We start from the raw sequence: 15,548 nt of genomic DNA on the forward strand, positions 1-15,548 counted from the left end.
CGCCATCGGCACACAGGCCTCACGCCGGGCCCCGCCATCGGCACAGACCTCACAGCCGGGCCCTTCCCGCCATCGGCACACAGACCTCACGCCCGGGCCCTTCCCGCCATCGGCACACAGACCTCACGCCCGGGCCCCGCCATCGGCACAGACCTCACAGCCGGGCCCGCCATCGGCACGCAGGCCACACGCCCAGGCCCGCCATCGGCACGCAGGCCTCACGCCCAGGCCCGCCATCGGCACGCAGGCCACACGCCCAGGCCCGCCATCGGCACGCAGGCCTCACGCCCGGGCCCTTCCCGCCATCGGCACGCAGACCTCACACCCGGGCCCTTCCCGCCATCGGCACAGGCCTCACGCCCGGGCCCTTCCCGCCCATCGGCACAGGCCTCACACCCGGGACCCGCCATCGGCACGCAGGCCTCACACCCGGGCCCTTCCCGCCATCGGCACGCAGGCCTCACACCCGGCCCCGCCATCGGCACAGACCTCACGCCCGGGCCCTTCCCGCCATCGGCACGCAGCCTCTCACGCCCGGGCCCTTCCCGCCATCGGCACGCAGACCTCACGCCCGGGCCCGCCATCGGCACGCAGGCCTCACGCCCGGGCCCTTCCCGCCATCGGCACACAGACCTCACACCCGGGCCCGCCATCGGCACGCAGGCCTCACGCCCGGGCCCTTCCCGCCCATCGGCACGCAGGCCTCACGCCCGGGCCCTTCCCGCCCATCGGCACGCAGGCCTCACGCCCGGGCCCGCCATCGGCACGCAGGCCTCACGCCTGCACCAGCTGGGCCGCCAAAGGCTTTTGGCGAAGTCTGAGCCACCAGGACACAAACAAGCACGCGCTGTGTGAGTTTTGTGCAGAGAACGAGATGTTTCAAGTTCGGAAGCCTGCGTTTCAGTCTGGACCCTGCCTCCTCCTGGTTTTATGGTTTGGGACCCAGTCTGCTTAGTGTCCCTTAGCCAGCAGCACATGTGAGCCGTGGGCTAACGTTACCCTTAGGCCCCAGCTGGTGTGGCTCAGGCGATAAAGCATGGCCTGCAGACTGAGGGTCCCGGGTTCGATTCCTGGTCGGAGCACGGATTGTGGGCTTGATCCCCAGTGCGGGGCGTGCAGCAGACAGCCGATCACCGATTCTCTCTCATCACTGATGTCTCTGTCTCTCTCCCTCCCTTCCTCCTTCCCTCCTCTCTGAAGTCGACAAAAACATATTTTAAAAATTAAGCTTACTTGAGTAAATATGTGGAAAACAGCTTATCCCAGATTTATGAGCAAAGAGCTTCTCTGAGAAGAAAAATTAGCACCAAGAACGAATGTGCTCGGGGAGCCGTGTGCGGCCGGCTGTCCACAGCGCTGTGCTCCGTCGCTGGCACCGGGTCGTGACAGTGGACAGTCAGCACGTGCATGCACAGTGACCCGAAGCTGGCCCACCGGGACAGACACACTTGAATTAATTAAGGGCCAATAAAAATGTGCCTCTCATATCTATTTCACGGCCAGGAAGTGCCGGACAGTTACACCATGAGATACCGTCCACACGGATCACGCCCGGCCTGCTGTGGGCGCGCTGGGCCCTCGGCGTGCCACACGGTCCAGCACGGGGCCCTGCGCTCATCTCCGTGTGCGGTGGGGTGGGGTCAGGTCTGTCGCTCTCTCCGCCGTGGTGCAGTGGCCCCCGCCGGGAAGCGTAAAGGAGCAGGCGGCTAGCCGGCAGGGTTTGGTAAATACATTCCTAGAAGGCTGTCATCCCAGAGCCCACCTCCGGAGGCCCCGCTTCCTGTGGTGCAGACCACGACGTCTGTTTGAGACGTGTCTCCGATCCAGGAACTCACACACGCTTGGCAGAACTCGGGGTTTTCAGAACCGTGACTGCAGATTCGCGTGGGAGGTGCTGAGATCAGCGGAGCGCTCAGACACTCGGCAGGCGAGGCCTGCACTGCCCGGCGGGCACCTGGGCGGGGGCCTGTGTCTGCAGGGTGTGGGCTCCGGGCTCAGGTCCAGAGAGCAGAGGGCCACGTTGCTCTAATGGCTGGATTCCACGTGGGGGAGGAGACGGTGGTGGAGGGGCTGCGGGAGTGGGTGCCCAGAGCGGGAGGGGCTCTGAGCTCTGAGGCTGACAGAAAACGCTGGCCACAGCGCTTACCGGCCAGCAGGAGGAAGCCGGCTCCGTCTCTAACCGCACCTGAGGGGGCCGGGCCCGCCTGGGACCGAGGCCCATGTTCACTCAGAAGGAACAGGAGTGGGCGGGACCTGTCTGCAGAGCTACTCGGTGGAACGTGCAGTTCAGTGGACGGTGTGGCCCGTGTTCTGACCGATTCCCACGGGCGCAGGAGAGCGAGCTGGGCGCCTCCCCGGCCGGGGACCAGCCTCCACGCTCACCTCTGTGCTCCTGGCACCATGGCCGGCCCGTCGGAATTTCAGAAACCCGCTGGAATTTGCCGTGTTTTATGGAAAACCTGCATCCATGATGTATCCGCCCTCCGCCTGTGTGTGCGTGAGCTTTCTTAGTCACAGGGCTGGCGGCCCGAAGGTGGTTTCAGAGAATGGAAACTGCACTCAGGGCTGTATTTATTTATCTTAAATGTATTTTTATTGACTTCAGAGAGGAAGGGAGGAAAGAGAGAAACACCGGTGATGAGAGAGAACCATGGATCTCTGCCCCTGTACACACTACACTGGGCCTGTGCCCTGACCGGGACTCGAACCACGGCCCTCCCGGTTCACAGGCCGATGCTCAGCCACTGGGCCCCGCGGGCCGGACAGGGCTGCACTCGTGGCTGAAACGGGCCCCAGCGCTGCCTCTGGGCAGAGATTCAGGGGGAAGAAGTGTGTTCGAGACGCCTCCCGGCCCAGCGTCTCCTCGTGGGAAGCCGGGAGCCTGCTCTCCTCTCGGAAGGCCCGGCCACACAGGCTGCGCCGACAGAAAACCCCTCTCCCTTGGTAAACAAGATAAACTCCTGCAACGTGACCCGAGCGGAGAGAAACTCGTCATCCAGCCCGGAGGCAAGATCTTCTTTCCCAAACACTGACTGGAGCGAGGACCGCCACGTGGCCGTGTGGGCAGAGAGGAGGCGGGCGAGGGGGGCCGGGCTGGCTCCCCGGGGCGGCCGGAGGACTCAGTGGGCAGGGGGAGGCCGCAGGAGGCAGGCGGCGAACCAGGTCCGCCTGGTCAGCCGCTTCCTTTCCAGGTTGTTTGGTTTCCACCTTTTGGTTAAAAGTCGAATCGGGGAAACGAGTTCAGGAGTGAGTTACCAGCTCCCCGGCGGGGGTGTGGGGGCCCGCAGGGGGGAGAGCGGCCGGTCCGGGGGCTCACCATCAGCGTAAGGTGGGTTTGCAGATCCGGACGTGACCTCGGATGGCCCTGAGGCCCGGAGAGAGCAGATCCTGTTTCAGGCTCCACCTCGCCGGACGGACGGGATGGAAAGGGCCAGCGTCAGGCTCCGGGGGATGCCGGCCAGGCCCCTCCTTCCGGAAGGACAGGAGGGAGGACAGCAGAGGCGGGAGAAGCCGAGGGCCAGCGATGGAGGCCCTGGGGGCGCCAGCAGCCGCCTCAGACCGGCCGCCAGATGGTAACTGGCCTGCGTTAGGGGCTACAGTGTGTCCCCCAGGAAATATGGGGTGAAGTCCTGGCCCCCGGCCCCTGGCCATGACCCCGGGCCACCGAGCCACTGCACATGGAAGTGGTGAAGGTGGGGGAGGGCGGTGACCCAGTGCGACCGAGGCCACGTGGAGGCACACGGAGGACCGCACACGGGGACGGCCAGGGACTGGCCCGGCCTCCACGAGACAGGCAGCACCCAGCCCCAGAGCCTCTCTCCGCTCTGCGTGCGGCTCTCCGGGCGGCTGTGCCAGGCCCGTCCTCGGCCTCCCGCCCCAGCTCCTGCTGCTCCCCTCCCCTCGGAGCCCTCGGCCCCGTAACGGACCAGGGGACTGCGCGGCAGATGGAGCGTGTGTGCGAGCCGTCGTCTTCCTGTCACACGGCCACGCTGTCCCGTCCTGGGCTCAGGAGCGCCCGGCGACGTCTCCAGTCACAGGCAGGCTGCTGCCCGGGCAGAGCGGCCGTTATCCCCACCGCCCACAGCCTCCCGGCACGTCAGGAGGAGGGGCAGCGCCACGTGGGAGCTCAGCCTCTGCTGCCGCCTCTGACCCCGCACCGGGCCTCCCGCCTGCAGCTCGGACCCTCTGAGCCGGGCCTCCCGCCTGCAGCTCGGACCCTCTGAGCCGGGCCTCCCGCCTGCAGCTCGGACCCTCTGAGCCGGGCCTCCCGCCTGCAGCTCGGACCCTCTGAGCCGGGGCTCTGCCCGCCCGGCCCCGGCCCCCCGCAGTGCTGCGCACAGGTGCCCGACTCCCGCCTGGCCCAGTGCCCCTCACTCAGAGACCCCCTCCCCACGTTCTCCGTCCGACTCTCGCTCAGAAAAGCGTGTCCATCGGACGTTCTCACAGATTCTGGCCTCGGAGGAGCTGCTCTGGGTCCCGGCTCCTGAGGCCCATGGTCGCGGACGCGCGTTCATTCTACCACCAGCCCCGGCCCCGGCCCTCTCCGCCTGGGCCTTCCCGCAGGGCCTCACGGCGGATCCCCGCCTGGCCCACGCCGGGACCGGACCCCACAGCCTCCGTGACCCCAGAACGTGGCTGTCCCCGTTGTATTAGAAGCTCAGTCAGCAGGGCCTGAGAGGTGAGACTGACGAGTCCTCAGGCCTGGCTGGGAACTCGGCATTGCCCATGCGGCTTCCTGCCACTCGGATAGGAAGCTTATAGCTGCACGTCTGCAGCAGATATTCCTCTCCCGGTTTAAAATACCTCTGTGTGGGCACGCACACCAGGGTGACAGGATCGCGAACAGCGAGCGCACAGCCTCCCGGGAGCCGAGAGGGCGGCGTGGGGGCGGCACCTGGGCTGGAAGCAAGCTGGACTCACCACTCCCTCCCTCCCGGGCTCCGCCGAGGTGTCTAAGGTGACCTTGGAACAGACGCGCACACCGGCTCCAGGGGCCGAGCACCCGAAGACGGCTGCGGTGTGATAAACCCAGAGCAGACAGGACGAGGGCTGAGGGGGAAGAGCCTTCCCGCCCAGGACCTCCCCCCGAACAGAAGGTGTTTACTTCGCAGATGGACGTGAATGTAGCCAAACAGGGAGCCATCAGCCACCGCTCCGGCCTCCACGGCCGGCCGCTCAGCACCGGCCCGCTCCCCGGAGAGCGGGGAGGGGCTCTCGCCCCCCGCGGAGGCCCCGTGCTGTCTCTGAGCCGAGGCCGGCCGGGCCCCGGGTCCTCCACGTGAGCATCACGGTGAAGGCGGTGCACTCTGCCCCTGGCCGCACGCAGTCCGGCTTCTGTGCCACTGCTTTGGAGACCACAGACCACGGCCACGGCACCGGTGCCGCAAACAAGCCATCGGCAGCGCGAAAGGACCGCCCACACCACGGGCAGATGTTCGCAAAGCATACACCCTACCAGGGATTGTGTCCCTGCGGGAATTCAGACAAAATGACTCCTGAGGCGGCTGAGAGACAGACTGCTCAGGGGAGCTCCCTCCTCTCAATCCACCGAGTCAGCTCCAGGGGAAGCCTGGAGTTTTCCCAGAGCCCGGGGGCACCGGCGGGCACCGGCGGGCACCGGCGGGCACCGGCCACGGGATGTCTGGCGACAGTGTCAGGGGGTCTCGGCGGGGCTGGAGTCCCCCGGGGTGACCCCGCCGAGTGGGGTAACTGGGTGAGAGGTATGCAGCCGCTCTCTGGGCGTCTGCCGTCTCCACGGCTGACACACGCTGACACACGCTGACACACGCTGACACACGCTGACACACGCTGACACACGCTGACACACGGTCCTGTTCACCCCAGAGCCACGCACCGGAAGCGAAGGCTCTCTTAAAAATAGAGCCTTTGTGAGCGGGACAGGAACTCGGCAGGACGACGGGACAATGTGGGGCGGGCGGACGCTCACTTCCTGCGCACGGAACGGCCGGCCTCTGCGGACGCGGGCAGAGGGAGCCCGGTGCCTCGGTGCCCGCACTGTGGGATGGCGGCTGGAGGCGAGAGACAGGAAGCTGCTATGTAATTCCTCCTCATAGACAGATGCTTGTCTAGACTGTGATTCTCAAACCAGGGTTCCCTGGAAGCTCGGAGTCCTGTGGCCTAGCCTGGGAAGAGGGGAGGCCACAGAAAGAAGACCCTCTCCCCCTTACCGCCCCCCCATCCCCCGGGCACCAGAGGGCTCTCCCTGCTCCTGCTCCTGCTCCTGCTCCTGCTCCTGCTCCTGCTCCTGCTCCTGCTCCGCGCACCGCACCGCAGCCCTGCAACCCCCGGGATCGGGTCCAAGCAGGCAGTTTGAATCCCTCGAGCAGTCCCAGACTGGAGAGGGTGCAGGCTGGACTGAGGGGCACCACTCCCTATCCCCGTGCACAGATTTCGTGCACCGGGCCTCTAGGGTGTGTGTGTGTGTGTGTGTGTGTGTGTGTGTGTGTATGTGTGTGTGTGTATTGATTTCAGGGAGGAAGGGAGAGGGAAAAATAGATGAGAGAGTGTCATTGATCGGCTGCCCCCTGCACGCCCCACACTGGGGATTGAGCCCGAAAGCCAGGCCTGTGCCCTGACCGGGAATCAAACTGTGGCCTCCTGGTTCACAGGCCAATTGTCAGCCACCGGGCCACGCCGGCGGGCTGGACCTTGCAGCTCATGGAACAATGCTCTCCTGTACGGAGCCAGAGCAGACCACTGCCGGCTCCTCCCTCTGTGGGCGCTGAGCCTGGCTGCCTCCCCCCGCTCCCGCAGCGAGCCGGCTGCTCCCCCAGGAGCGGCTGCTCCAGGAGTCATGTCTCCCCGCCGGCCACGTGGACGTAACCTGAGCAGAGTTCCAGCTGGAGCTGCTGCTCCTGGCGACACACAAACATGGAACACGTGTGCTGGAGGGAGGGCGGGGGCTGAGGCCAGCAGTGCGGCACCCGGAGCCGGTGCAGGCCCTTCCCCGACGCGGTGTGCGCCATTGGCAAGCATTCGGTACCTGGGCTTGGCGCTGTCACTCGATCCCATGGCACCGGAGTGCCAAAGGGCGAAGCGGCCGGGAGGCCTGAGGAGGACAGGAGGTGTGAGGGCCCGGGCCGGGGGGTGGGGGGCAGCCAGCAGGGGGACAGGGGGTGTGAGGGGCCGGGCCGGGGGGTGGGGGGCAGCCAGCAGGGGGACAGGGGGTGTGAGGGCCCGCGGGGGTGGGCAGGGGGTGTGAGGGGCCGGGCCGGGGGGTGGGGAGCAGCCAGCAGGGGGACAGGGGGTGTGAGGGGCCCGGCCGGGGGTGGGGGGCAGCCAGCAGGGGGACAGGGGGTGTGAGGGGCCCGGCCGGGGGTGGGGGGCAGCCAGCAGGGGGACAGGGGGTGTGAGGGGCCCGGCCGGGGGTGGGGGGCAGCCTGCAGGGGGACAGGGGGTGTGAGGGGCCCGGCCGGGGGTGGGGGGCAGCCAGCAGGGGGACAGGGGGTGTGAGGGGCCCGGCCGGGGGTGGGGGCAGCCCGTAGGGGACAGGGGGTGGTGAGGGGCCCGGCCGGGGGGTGGGGGCGGCAGCCCGTAGGGGACAGGGGGTGTGAGGGGCCCGGCCGGGTGGGGTGGGGGCAGCCAGCAGGGGGACAGGGGGTGTGAGGGGCCCGGCGGGGGGTGGGGGCAGCCCGTAGGGGACAGGGGGTGTGAGGGGCCCGGCGGGGGGTGGGGGCAGCCCGTAGGGGACAGGGGGTGTGAGGGGCCCGGCCGGGGGTAGGGGGCAGCCAGCAGGGGGACAGGGGGTGTGAGGGGCCCGGCCGGGGGTGGGGGCAGCCTGCAGGAGGCCCGTCCAGGGCGGGGAACGGGCCTGTGCCAGGCTCTGCGGCTGTCGGGCAGGAACACCGGCTGTGGGGCCAGGACCTTGGGAACCGGAGCTGGAGGAGGAGCGGCTCCTGATCGGCCGTCCTGGGCACCGTTCACAGGTCACGTGGGTCATGTGCCAACCGGAACCGCTGCTGTCCGACACTCCCAGAGGGCGAGGGCGAGGGGCTCCTCCGGGGCCGGCGGAGGGGGCGGGGGAGAGGTAGAGGGGATCCAGGCCGAGGGGCCGGGCGGGGCGGGGCGGGCGGGCGGAGGGGGCGGAGGGGGGGGGGGACGGAGGTGTCCTCAGGGGCAGCTGAGTCTCTGCACCAGGGTGGGACCTTCTTCCTGCCACAGGCCACTGGGTATTTATAACGCCGTTCACGGGCTTAAACGTGAGCCTGCCCGTCCGGTCAGGCAATGAATAACCTCTCCCCAATGCCCTGCTCTAAGCTGACCCGCCGGGTCCTTCCAAGGCATCGCCTGGGGGAGGGGAGGAGAGTCAGACAGAAGCTGAGGGCGACCCCGTATGGAGGTCGGGTCCTCTATACCCACCCAGCAGGACTCCTGCTGACGGGCGTGCAGGCCTCACGGGGGCAGAGGAGGGCTCGGGTGCGGGTAGAGTGTGGGGGACAGTCCTGGTCCACGCACATCCCGTGGTTCCCACACCGTGTTTGGCCTCGTGCTAACGCGCTGCACCGACGTCGCCCGCCCGCGTGAGGCTGACAGCTGCGCCCAGACACCCACGAGGTTTGTACCAAACAAGCTCATGTCTGACCTGTTTGCTGAAGTCACTGCAGCTTAACAAGCCGCTGACAATTCCTGCTGGCGTTCAACGTCTCAGCTTTTACATCAGCAAACACGGCGCTGGGGCAGGGCAGCCCAGCCCCTGAGCTCCGTCAGACACCAGGGCCTGGCTCTGAGCCACAGGGCCCGCCAGCTCCGTGTATGTGACGAGCACAGGACAGGGGGAAGCTGAGGAGGGCCTCAGCCCCCGTCCCACGTCCTACAGACCAGCCCGTCCTCGTCTCCCCCATCGCAAAGCGGTGCTTTCCCCAGAGACACGCCTGTCCTGAGCGGCCCCCCCCCTTCGCTCCGTCCCCCGAGGGCAGAGGCCAGCCTCGCCCGCTCCTCAGCGCGAGGCGCACGGGGCACACGCGGGTGCCGGCGCGAGTGTGTGACGACCGAGCAAACAGTAACACCTTCTCCCTGCACGGCCACCGGATCGCATCCCAGTGACAGATCTCACACTGGGTCCTTCTCACCCCAACTGTCCTCGGTCAAACGGCAAATGCAGGCCAAGGGCCAGGCCCCGCCCGGCGGCCCCGCCCGCCCTCGGCAGCGGGTCCAGTGAACAGAGTGCTGGTGCCGTCAGGAAACTGGAGGAAAAGCTGTCTGAGGAACTCCCGTCCTCCTCATTCATTCTAAACCAGAGCTTCCCGCCAGCCCCGCCGCCTGTCCCAGCCCCGTCCGGCGTGAGTGTGTGCGGCCGGTCCTGCCGCGGGGGCCGGCTCTCCTGGCTCTGGCCGCAGCGGACGGCGCTCCCAGCGCTTCCACCGCCCAGCCCCACGCCCGGTGCTTCTGCATCATCTTAGCCCCGGAGGGAGGGCCAGAGCGCCCATTTCACAGGAGGAACAGCGAGGCCGAGGGCGGTCCGGAGACCCTGCCGTGAGAGGCAGCCGCGAGGGCAGGTCCAGGGCACCTGCAGCAGAGCCTGGCCCTGGGACGCGAGGCCCAGAGAAGGCTCTCGGGGTGACTGTAGGTGTAGAACACGTGCCAAAGCACCCTGAGAGCGACGCCCCCTTCCCTCTGAGATTCATCAGTCTGTTCCATGTTTCCATGCCTGTGCATTGAGCGCCTGCCCCCTGGTGGTCAGTACATGTCATAGCTACTGGTCTAACGGTAGCTTAGGCTTCTATATACCGTATCTATATCTATATCTATATTTATATCTGAATATCTATCTATCTATATATATAATATGGATTTCAGAGAGAAAGGCAAAGAAGAAGAAGAGAGAGAGAGAGAGAGAGAGAGAGAGAGAGAGAGAGATTGAGAGAGAGAGAGAGAAACATCAATGATGAAAGAGAATCACTAAACCGCTGCCTCCTGCACACCCACACTGGGGATTGAGCCCAAAACGCAGACATGTGACTTGACCAGGAATTAAACCATGACCTTCTGGTTCATAGGTTGATGCTCAATCACTGAGCCATACTGGCTGGGCTCCACATATATTTAAAAATATAAATTTCAAAGAAACAACCAACTTTTTTTTTCAATACGTGTTACCTTTTTCATTAGTCCAAACACAGGAAATATGCATCTGTTAAGTGTTCTATTCAACCTCAAATTGAAACAGCCCTGCCCTCCTAAACTCTACCTTCCTGGTGGGTGATTCCAGCGTGTAGCCTGCTGGGAGTATACAGCCCCAGGCGGGCGTCCCTGGGAGACGCCAGGGCAGAGCTGGGCAGGACTCTGGGCCAATGCCGGGCAGCCCCTGCTAGGTCCCCGAGAGGGAGGCACCTGTGGCCAGGATCTGGTCCTGGATCTCAGCTGCGATGCCCAGGGAAGGGCTGACCCGTGGCAGGTCGTGGGCAAGCCCGTGCCGAAGGATCATCCGGTCAGCGAGGCCCCCAGGCCGCAGGCTCTGCCCTCAGCAGTGGGCGTCAGGTAAGACAGCCACCTACGGCTTCAGAAGCATCTCTGGTGCAGGCCGGTGAGCACACATGCAGGGAGTGGAGAGCCTGTCAGAGCTGGTCAGCTTTATTGTTACCAGTTATTAGTTATCGGTTATTGATTATTGATTATTAGTTATTAGTGGCACTTCTCTCCAGCTCCGGGTCGGACAAATGCTCATTGACTCTGTGCCGATGGACCACCTTTCTCTCTAATGCTCAGACCCGCGGCTCTGACATTTACCAGTGGTTTCCAGGAATGTCATTTCACACCGACCAGATGTCATTTCTAACCTGCCACCCGTGGCTGCGTTGCATTTTGGGCGGCACGCAACAGCCCCGCTCCCTGCGGAATCCAAACTGCAAGGCGAGCGCCCTGCTGACCCTCCGGGGTCCCCGTGTCCGCTCCCCATGGGCCTCCCCGGGAAGGAGGGCGAATGAACGGAGACGCAGCTGCACCCCGAGCTGGCGCCTGGGGGAGCCAGGGCGGGTGGGGTCTAAGGTGAGCGCTGCCCCGAGGCTGTGTCAGCTCTCGCGCACCCCGCCCGCCCGCGCCCCGTGACCGGTGCCAGCCCTGCCCGCAGCCTCTCGAGCCGCATTTGTGTGGAAACCAGCCGCGAACCCCCTTTCCGAGCTTTTCGTTCGGACTCGGCGAGGCGGGAACAGGAGCTTCTGGGACCAGTCCTTCCCCAGCGCTGCCCCAGGTCTCCAGTCACAGCGCCTGCTGCCTCTCACCACGGCGTCGGAACAAAGAAGCCACAGGAAGAATGGGACGCTGTGCCCATGAACTTGACTTCACGACAAACAGACACGCCCGGACCTCGCAGGGGCCGGCCTGCCTGTGGCCTGGACAGGACACTCCAAGGCGGCCTCCACTGGGAGCGAGCCCTGCCCACACCCCCATCCCCCCGCCCACCCCCCTCCACCTCCCTGCCCACACCCCCACCGCCTGGCTCTCCCCGGCTCCTCATCTCCAGAGTCAGGGCGGTGCGGACGGGGTGGAGAGAGGAAGATGGGAGGCTGACATGAAAGACACATCGGAGGAGCTTCTGACTTTGGACACCCGAGAAGGGACCGGGTCAGGCCGGCTCTCCAGGGTCCTGGGTCCGGGGAACCTGCCTCACCCGGACCTGCAGGGATTGCATCAGCTCCGCAGACCGGCGGCGCTGGTGCTGCTGCGGGTCTATCCCTGTCCTTCTCCCCCGACTCACCCGGAGCCCTCGGCCCCGCGGGGCGCCGGGCGCGGTCTGGGCGCGGTCACACCCCACCGGCGCGGGGCGGGGCGGGGCCGGGCCGGGGTCCTGCACCTGGGACCTCGGAGGGGCGCCCCAGAGGAACCGGCCGGCCCTCCTCCCTCAGGGCCGAGGCGCCCGCCCGAGTCTGCCCGGACCGCGGACCCAAATGGGTCCGAGATCATCACCGGGGACGTGGCCGGTCCCCATCGCCAGTCGCGGCAGTAACCCTGGGTCCCGGGGAGCGGACCGGCCCTCCCGCAACTTGAGCTCCGGGCGGGCGGTGCGGGGCGGGAGCCGCGCTGCGACTGCGGGCGGCGCTGGGGTGGCCTGGACCCGGCATCACGGGGCGCGGGGCGGACCCGGACCCGGACCCGCGCGACGTTACCGGTACCTCGAGCCGCCCGAGGCCGGAGCTCTTGGCGCGGGACCTCCGGCGCAGGTAGACGGAGAAGAAGCGGCGCACCGTGAACTTCCTCCGGCTCAGCTCCATCGCCGCGCCCGCCGCGAGGAGCCGCGGGCCGGGGACGCGCATCCCCGGGCGGAGGTCAGGTCCGCGGGCGGGCGCGCGGGGCACGGGCTGCGGGCACAAAGGGCGGGCCGGCGGCCACCGGGCCCGGGTGCCAGCGCCCCCTCCTCCTCCCCGGCCCCTCCAGCTGCTGCCCCGGGCGAGGACCGGGCACTCCACCTCCGCCAATCAGCGGCCGCCGCCCCCGGCGCGCCCGCCCCTTTCCCCGCCCCCGCAAGCACCGGCCCGGGCAGCCCCGCCCACCCCGCCCCGCTCCCTGCTACTACGGCCAATCAGCGCCCGCCGCCACGCCCAACCACACCCACTCCTTGTTCTCCTGCGCCGCAGCCAATCAGCGCCCGCTGCCACGCCCAGCCACACCCACTCCTTGTTCTCCTGCGCCGCCGCCAATCAGCGCCCGCCGCTCCACGCCCAGGCTCTCCCTCCGCCCTCCTCCTTCCTCGTCCATAGTACTCACTCCCTGGCCCCGCCCTGTATGGCCCCGCCCACCGCCGCCCACCACCAATCAGCGCCCTCCTTGGCGCTTATCTAAGGAGCCCCGCCCAGGACAGCTCCGCCGCGCCCGCCGCTTGTTCTCGCTTCTGGGGTCTGGGTTCCGCTCCGTTAACCCTGCGGGGTTCCCAGGATTAGGGGCTCCTGGTGTTTCCTCCTCTTAAAGCACACATGCACACACTTTGGCATGACCTGTGCCGGACAAGACTTTAATCTTTGATGAGCAAGCACTTCTCGGGAATGGACCCAAATTGGGGGGGGGGCGTGCGCTCTGGCCCCCACCCCACCCCACCCACCCGGCCCTGCAGGCGGCGCCCAGGCCGGATCCGCCGCCCCGCCGGGCGCTGAGCTCCCCACGCGGCTGCCACCGGCGGCGGGAGAACAAAGACACATCCGTCCCGCTGACCTTCGGCTCCATATATAGAACATTGTCCCAACGCGTGACCCGCGGGCCTGCAGGAGCGTGTCCCAGGCTGGGCTCTCAGGCCAGCTGCCGGCTGCGGGGCGGCGAGGGACTTGCCTTAAAGGGAAACGGACTTTTTCCCCCCCACAAATGCTTGCTGGAGGGCTGGGGGGCGGGGGGCCAGGGGGCGGAGGCTGGAGGCAGTCCCAGACCTGTGCGCAGGCATCTGCGCAGCCGGCTTGTTTACCTTGTGCGATGTCCACGTGCTGTGTGAGCTCGGGCTGGCCCACGGCCTCATTGGCACGCCGCCCCCTGTGTCTCCCGCCCCCACAGCTATGCCATCCGCTGGCGGAAGCAGAAGCCACACTGACACCTGTGACAGGACCCGCGCCAGAGTGAGCGAAGAGGGGTGACCCCAACGCCAGCTGGCAAGTCCTCGCTGTGTCAGGTCCCAGGCGAGGCCTCAGGGCCAGAGGGTGCTGGGGGCTCAGCAGCCATCGGAGAGAGTGTGTGTGTGTGTGTGTGTGTGGTGGTGGTGAGTGTGTGTGTGGTGGTGTGTGGTGGTGTGTGTGTGTGGTGGTGTGTGTGTGTAGTGTTTGTAGTGTGTGTGGATGCGGGCTTGTGGACTTGGCTCAGCCGATGCTGTGTTCTCACGAGGAATCTACGTGAAAGTACACGCCCAGCCCCCTTCCTGCTTCCCTCCGGGGTTCTCCTTCAGGGCGATCGCTCCTGCTCCGGGACCAGCTTTTCACCCCCTGGGACCCCTCCTCACACACACACACATGCACGCGCGCACACACACACACACACACACACACCACTCCGGCGCCCCAGCTCTAAGCAATGCAAAGGCAGGTGGGGTTATGCCCGGTGCTGCCCCGACGCACACTGGCCGGCTGGTCAGCAGGGACCAGGGCAGGGCCGTCTCCACCGAGCTGCTCCGGGAGGGACTGGCCAGGCCGGCTGGGGCAGAGGCCTGGGGGGTGACAGGGCCGGAAAAGAGACGCCTCCCAGGACAGTAATGACCCCCCACACACACACCTGGACGCCAGGACTGGCCCCCTGAAGGTGGACAACCCAATGACAGAGAGAGAAAGCCTTCGTGTTTCCCCGGGGAGAGCCTGCCACCGCTAGGACCCATCTCTGCCTTCGTCTCCGTCCCGGTAAACAGGCGTGTCCGCCCCTGCACCACCCACCGGCCACACGCACATGTCTCTACAAGGAGGCCTCCATTCCACCAAGCGGGGGGGCGGTGGGGGGCTCGCACGGGTCCGAGTGTCGAAGGACAGCGAACCGCACAAAGGCGGTGCCCGGACGAGGGGTGTGGGGCTCAGGGTGGTGGCACCCCGTGCGGAGCTGGGCACACCCCGGAGTCCCTGACGTGAGCACGGACTGGACCGGGCGGCTCCGTGTCTAAGGGCGCCGGCGGGCTCCCAGGCTCGCCATTCCGCCCGAGCGATGACTGGGGTCACCTCCAAGCCCAGGGCTGGGCCCTCGTGAGGGACGCAGAGGCGGTCACACGGCCCTGACCCTCAGAAGTCCACATGGCGGGAGGGAGGAGGACAGAGGAGACACACAAGCAGCTTGTATGCCGAGTGAAGAGACACAGGAGAAACGCCGTATGGGCAGCCAGTGCGGCTCCAGGGAGAGCACCGGCCGGGAACCACGGGTCACCTGTTCGATTCCCGGTCAGGCACAGGCCCGGGCTGCAGGCTCCATCCCAGTGGGGGGCGTGCAGGAGGCAGCCGGTCCATAGTGTTTCTATCTCATCGATGTTTCTATTTTTAAAAAATATATTTTATTGATTTTTTACAGAGAGGAAGGGAGAGGGATAGAGAGTTAGAAACATTGACGAAAGAGAAACACCCATCAGCTGCCTCCTGCACACTCCCCACCGGGGATGTGCCTGCAACCAAGGTACATGTCCTTGACCGGAATCGAACCCGGGACCCTTCAGTCCATAGACCAACGCTCTATCCACTGAGCCAAACCGGTTTTGGCAATGTTTCTATTTCTTTATCCTTCTCCCTTCCTCTCTTAAAAATAAATAAATAAATAAATAAATTTAAAAAAATCAATAAAAGCATATTAAAATACCTAAAAACTTAATTATAAAATAATTTAAAAAGAAAAGAAATGCTATGTGAACGGAGATCAATGAGAGTCCACCTTAACGGGAGAAGTCTGGGTGGAGGGGCACTGGGGCAACTCCCGGGGGTGAGGAGACACCGGGCAGGGTGGGCAGGGTGACGGAGGGACAGACAGGGTGTCATGGTGACGAAGGAGCAGTCCCACCAGCCCCAGACGCAGCGGTACCCATGTCAGCATTCCAAGGACAAGTAATGCTGCTGGTGAGGCAGACGCTGAGCTGTTCCCCAGCCGGGGGCCCC

The 15,548-nt window shown here is 66.0% G+C and overlaps 1 protein-coding gene across 2 annotated transcripts in view; it reads right to left on the bottom strand.

The window, feature by feature from the left end:
• Nucleotides 1-15,548, bottom strand: part of RPS6KA2 (ribosomal protein S6 kinase A2) — a 71,497-nt gene that overhangs the window by 21,400 nt on the left and 34,549 nt on the right. The window contains exon 1 of one of the 2 annotated variants that reach the window (XM_036425589.2): nt 12,129-12,406. The exons of the other annotated variant lie outside the window; for it this stretch is intronic. Within the exon in view, the coding sequence (XP_036281482.1) occupies nt 12,129-12,269 (141 nt within the window). The 5' untranslated portion in view covers nt 12,270-12,406. Of the gene's footprint in view, nt 1-12,128; nt 12,407-15,548 lie in introns of those variants that run through there. 2 annotated transcript variants of the gene reach the window in all.

This window comes from Pipistrellus kuhlii, unplaced genomic scaffold (genome assembly GCF_014108245.1).
Source record: "Pipistrellus kuhlii isolate mPipKuh1 unplaced genomic scaffold, mPipKuh1.p scaffold_m20_p_82, whole genome shotgun sequence".
NCBI lineage: Eukaryota > Metazoa > Chordata > Mammalia > Chiroptera > Vespertilionidae > Pipistrellus > Pipistrellus kuhlii.